The sequence below is a fragment of the Dendroctonus ponderosae genome, unplaced genomic scaffold, assembly GCF_020466585.1.
Source record: "Dendroctonus ponderosae isolate FM_Combo_2020 unplaced genomic scaffold, Dpon_F_20191213v2 Dpon_F_20191213_8, whole genome shotgun sequence".
In the NCBI taxonomy this organism is placed as follows: Eukaryota; Metazoa; Arthropoda; class Insecta; order Coleoptera; family Curculionidae; genus Dendroctonus; species Dendroctonus ponderosae.
The window spans coordinates 7,447,132-7,453,131 of record NW_026019016.1 but is presented as its reverse complement, the minus strand read 5'-3'; the positions used below and the strand labels follow the sequence as shown (position 1 = coordinate 7,453,131).

The following is a 6,000-nucleotide window of genomic DNA, read 5'->3' as shown; positions in this document are numbered from 1 at the left end:
ACTCTGTATAAAGCGGTGCAAAAATTGCACTAGGAATGAGAACACATTCCTTTCCTGATAAATTCTGAAAGTTTCTGATTTCATCAAAGGAGACTGTTTGGGACACGGCAGCGTCAAAAGGGGAATTTTGCGGGTTACAAACTTTGTTGGATACATAAAACTCTCGTCATCAGGATTCCTTTTAAAACAATCTATTTTTTTAATGCAGGATGCCAGGATTCAAATAGCTTTTTAAACAGCCACAATAGATATCAGATATCACACACAAGATAGGAGTTTCCGACGAAAAAATTTTAAAGATGAGAACTTACAGACTATTGTAAAATATATTCTACTTGAATATATTAAAATATTATTCAAGTTTTGAAATATTTGCGCAATGGTTTACAATAAATTGAAAACTCCGATCGTTTCTCAAAAACAGGGCGTTAATGTTTCTTCTTGTTCCTAAAACCTGCCATATTAACAATTATTTATGACTTAAAATTTACAGTTTAGTAGTTTTTCCATCACTTTCTTTGGTTTAAACAGAATACTACCTGGTCAATATCTTGGAAACCGATAGATTTTAGAAATACATAAGGACAGAAGTTAGTCGAACGCGATGTGAATTTCGCCTGTGCAACTTCATTGAAAATAAAAATTCATAATATTTTATATAGACATTATATCAACATGATTAACAAATAACTGTGATTAATTGGTGAAAACTAAATGAATTAAATATTGTTAATGCCTATCTCTTGGCTGATGAATTCTTCCGCAATATCAAAAATTTCATCAATTTTTGCCGGTTTTTCGGTCTGAGTGTTTGGTAAATCCGGGAATTGAGTGTCCAGCCATTGAAACTCTGGGTCCTTTCTATAAGAGTCATATTTGATAACTTTCTCATTTAAGTTGCTTTTAGAATCAGCTTTTGGAGCTGCTGAAGATTTCACAACTGCTGCATATGACGTACTTGGAGCACTAGTTAGGTGGTTCTGACTTGATGATATGCCATTGGTGTTCGGTGCTGTGGTCTCCAACTTTTGAACGGTTTGAATTCTATTTCTGATTTTCCTTCTCGATACCGCCTTTTCAAACTGCCACTCGCCTAAAGGCAAATTTGATTGAGAATCAGACGCTTGATCAAAGTCCACAGGTTCCTGTTTAACAACAGTACTCCGAAAGGAATATGTGGAATCAACCGCTTCGTCATTCAGAATATAGGTTTGGAACAGATCGTTCAATTTCTCAGTTGGTTTTCTATAGAGGGACTCGCAAGAGGTTGACATCGATTCATTCCAAAGTGGTTTTAAGTTACCGATCAATTCCCGGTATCTCCACACTTCAGTATCGTCACAATTCTCTGTTTGAGTGCCTTTGGATCTAGATGACTTCTTGGGTTTGAGCGGATCTAGATAAAATAGCGTGGCAGGAATTGGGGAAACCGCAACCCGATAAATCGGCACGTTGACGCACTGCAGCACCAAAGTAAAAGGTGGCATATTTTCAACCAGTACGGTATAATATGTTTGCTTTATGTCTTTTGGAGTTGGCCCAAACCTTTCTCTGGCTTGCAGTAATTTGGGAAACTGGCTTCCATATGTTTCGTAGAAGAAAGGACTCGGTTGAAACATAATGCAGTGCAAAGCTGGATAGTATTCTTTTTGGAGTGAATAGCTACAAACAGAAACAGATAACTGAATAAATAAAAAATGCATCTTCTATCTTTTCCATAGAAGGCTTATACAGGTCAAATAATTAAACCAATAAAATTTACTGAGATCTAAGCAGACGCACTGCGATCAACAGTTAATAAATGTAATAAAACACTTTGATTTAAAGTCTGATAATAAAGTGGTCAGGAAACAGTGTACTTCCATTCTGCAATGAGCGCTTCTAAAATGAAACTTGCAATATAAGAAACAAAAATCCCCACCATTGAAAAAGAAAAAGTTGGAACACATATTATTTGGTATTGATTGGAACACAGGTAAAAAAATGAATAAAAAAAACTAGTGCCAGTTCCTAAAACATAAATTGTCCTTTTGAAAAATTTAAATATGAATCAAACTTCGGGCTCCAAAGTGATGATAACTTTTAATTGTATTCTCACAATGAAAATTTAATTGCGAGCAAATATTCGAGCAGTATAAATAAATTTTGTCAAACAGAAATAAATACATTGAAAAACAATGTGGCATCCGGACCTACTGCTTAAGAAAACAAATTAGTAGGAATAGATTGAGGTGTTGGCTTTGGACACTACTAGACCAGACATCCTAAGTTAATAAACTTACTGAAAAAAATATTAAATTTGTGAGAAATTGTGAAATAAACACAAACTAAATTAACACAAAAGAGAACCAAAACAGGAAGTTGCAAAGCAGATAGCTGGCCTAAAGAAGCATACGACTGAATACGTTGAAGTTTGATGATGGCCATGAATAATTTTCTATCTGCAAATAACATTTAAACTTTTATTATCTACTTCAATTATTATAAGACGGAAGTTACAAAGATAAAAAATGGCAGAATGTAAATGCAATACCTTCAGTCTTCTATTTTATTATTAAATGGATAAAACACGCTAAATCTTTCGTCAGTGGTAAACTGCTGAAAATGCCTCCATTAGCATGGAGCGCGAGACGGTTGTAACAAGCATTGAGGAGAGCTAGGAGAAAGAATAAATATTCAAATTTTTTACTAAGCGATTATATCAAAGAAACATCCGATTCCAAGAACTGTGTTAAATCCATTAATTTTGTATAGGAACTGGAAATAAAAAAACAGTGAAGAAGGAAAATATCTCAGCTCGCTCGTGCCCGAATCCGCCACTAATGTAAATAACCACAATTAATAAAATACAGCTGTGTTCAGAATGTAAAAATGCAAGAAAAATATTCACAAAAAATGCTTCTCTGGCTCGATTTAAGAGAGCATATGTGTATTACTGGCGCAAAAATTTCAATTTCCAGCGAATTTCTATAGTTACCTGCTGCACAGTAGCACGCGAAACACCCCATCTGCGTTCACATCTCTGATTCTCCTTGGTCTTCCTCTTTCGCCTTTTTTGTATTGAAAGGTCAATTTCATGTTGATACTGTAGCCGAGTATTCCGGTCGTTATGGGTGTCAATTCAATCCCGGCATCCTATAAATTTTACCAAATCATTGGTGGTTTAATTGAATTTTTTCACTCACCAAAAGCGTTAGCATCGCGGCTGTTCCATTATTAAAAACAATGGAATTATCAAAAGTCAATTTGTCCAAATCAATCCAATGATATTGCTGCCTCGAATGTCGACAATACATGCCGTAGCGACCACACACGCAAATAGATTGCTTTTTCAGTGAATTGAAGAATGGCCAATAACCAGTGTTTAAAACAAAACCAGTAGGTAGAATTTGATAAAACACATCAAAAATCTAAAACAATGTCAATAAATAACAGCTGAAATAGGGTTGAAACATTTTAAAATGTATGCTGTATTTCGAAGGTTTCAATTGAAAGTGTTTTATTTTTAACAGCAATTGTGCTAATTTATAATTCAAAAAAATACATTATGAATTACTTTTCCATTTAAGGAAAAAATGCATAATCTCAAAATGATAAGAAACGTTTCCTAAGCATAAAGCTTCGGCAGTCTGAGGTTTTCAATCTGTCCCAAAGGAAAAATAGTCTTAAAGCATCCAATATGGAGAGTAACGCACATTTGGAAGTGCCCAATGGGGCATTTAGATACGGGTTTTTAGATGCTGTAAAGTACACCCTCGAAAATAAAATTGGTCCCTACATTTAAGCTGTTAGATTTCATTTAAATATATCTGCTTTCTATTTCAAAAGTTATGGGTAAACTCTTAATTAAGTGGCAGTAGTAATATCGCTTATTGCTCACGGTGCTGCTCAGCAAAGTGCCAATTATTTAAAGTTCATTTTTTGAGCGGACAGTCACAGCTACTTTAGACATTATGTTGATGGCAGAAGTTCATCTCGAAAAAAACACTTAATTGATGAACCCTCATGATGGATCAAATTTAGCAAACTGTTGGTCCCCAGAAAAGAGTGCTTGATCTACTACCGTCAATCTGGTCATATAAGCCCATCATTCTTCCCGTTCTCTTAACACCTTTTACATAAGAATCCAAAAACCAGACTCCAAAATTCGCAACAAAACAATGAACTTATTACTTATGCATTACTTAAATTTAAAAAAATGCTCCTCTTGGTACCACATTAGAGCAATTATCCTTTGTATCGCACAAAGACGTGTTCCAACACATAAACGATTATTGCCTAAGCCAAAAATATTTTTCCACTTAATTGAACAGAACTAATTGCCTGGTCACGTTTTGGTGTGTAATTATCCTCAGACATGTTTCCACGAACAGGGAACTCCCCTGGGGATCGGAAGGCTATAAATAAGAGAGCGAATGATATTACCACAAAAAATAAATCCTAGCACAGAATCAGCAGTGTGCAAAATGAATCAAACCTACTTCTTTAACAAGGGATATCGTGTGATTTTAGCAATGTTAAAGTTTTTGAGATTTCTGAAATAATCTTAAGGATCGATGATTTATTTCGCCCTAGGAGTAAGCTGACACATATTTGTTAGCTCCGCTTGCACTATAAATTAAGAGTTTTAAGTCTTTTGTGTAATTTTCTATCAAACTGAACTTTTTTTTCATACTGCCTTCCACATTCTCCAAATTCGCTGCTTATGCAATTTACTGTGCTGATACAAAAAAACTTCAAAGTTTTGCTGGTCCCCAGTACTTCCATGAACCTGAATGAACATGAACAAAGAATTGCTGCATTAATTTTTAGTAATCTTGCGTAAATCTGCTAACCACGGAGTTTTCTGCTACAAATTTACACGCAAAAACGTTTCTTCCCAGTTAACACTCCGATTTTCGGTTTAAAATATTCAAACCTGCTTATTATTGATGAAGTTACGCGAAAGTATCGGCAATATCTGATGGAATAAAATCAATATATCGCCAGTAATTGAAGCATGATAGATTTTAAAGAAATTAAGGGTGTGCAAAACAAACATTTTCTGAGATAGAAGCTGGGAAATTTTGTAAAAAGTGGTTTTTGTCTGAATATCAGCAGTTTGCGCTAATAACTACCACTCTTTCTACTTTCTGCCATCTGTGAAATATCACTGGAAATCTGGGATCAGTTTCAGGGCCCAGGTCGATTGATAAATTGAGATAAATAGAGCTCTTATGCTCTGGGGCCATTGCAGTGATTTTCATCGTTAAGTAATACGTCCCGAAATGCGTGCTAATTTATGATACATCCACAATTAAATTAAGCCAAAAAATAGAACACAACCATCTAAAAAAGAACAGCTTACTTTAAAAAATAAGCAAAATGGTCACATAAGTAGTGAGCATTTAGATGTTTGGATAAACTTATATATTTTTTTCAATATTAAAAACGAGATTAATAGCAAAAGTTGACAAAATTTAAATCCACTAAATGACTTGTAAAAATGTAACAGACATTCATTAAAACTCTGAATTCTTCCAAAACAAGACTGGAAATTGTTAAAGACATTTTCTTGTAAGTTTTCATGGTCTTATTCACGAACGTACCTGTTGATAAATATTCGATAACACAAGGACCGGTAAATGTTAGTCCGGACATCAATTTATATTCCTACCAATGTTTTGTTGTTTGTAAAGTTTCTCTTCTATTTTGCGTAGAATATACGCAACAAATATTTTGATCATGAAGAACTTCGATTCTCTCTTAAATCTGCTTTTCAGTGAGCCAAATTGAGTTGAGTGAGCCAATAAGACCCGCAAATGGCAGAATGGTGACCAATATATAATGTTTTGAAAATATTTGTTTTTTGCTATGATGGGGCTTACCGAACAGGTTTCAGTTACTTATTTTTACGAATTTTTATAACAATTTTTCTTCAAATTTCCGAAAATAGTTTATCGGTCACTGTTCACTTTGTATAGTCTTATTGACTATCTAAACGACAAAAAATCACTTATT

The 6,000-nt window shown here is 34.3% G+C and overlaps 1 protein-coding gene across 1 annotated transcript; it reads right to left on the bottom strand.

Moving 5' to 3' along the window:
- Positions 1-371: 371 nt before the first annotated feature.
- On the bottom strand, positions 372-3,406 carry LOC125505413. Its single transcript, XM_048669160.1, has 3 exons — positions 3,186-3,406; positions 2,978-3,135; positions 372-1,662 (listed from the first exon to the last, which is right to left on the bottom strand). Exons 1-3 carry the CDS (start codon positions 3,294-3,296, stop codon positions 720-722), a joined length of 1,212 nt encoding a protein of 403 aa, XP_048525117.1. The 5' UTR covers positions 3,297-3,406; the 3' UTR covers positions 372-719.
- Between the last annotated feature and the right edge of the window lie 2,594 nt (positions 3,407-6,000).

What these genes read in the sequence shown, in the direction of transcription:
- LOC125505413 (XM_048669160.1), bottom strand. Translation starts at nt 3,296, where the DNA reads ATGTATTGTCGACATTCGAGGCAGCAATATCATTGGATTGATTTGGAC. An exon ending in CCGCGATGCTAACGCTTTTG is followed by an intron (nt 3,136 to 3,185) that starts GTGAGTGAAAAA and finishes TAAAATTTATAG; the next exon opens with GATGCCGGGATTGAATTGAC. An exon ending in CGCGTGCTACTGTGCAGCAG is followed by an intron (nt 1,663 to 2,977) that starts GTAACTATAGAA and finishes TTCTGTTTGTAG; the next exon opens with CTATTCACTCCAAAAAGAAT.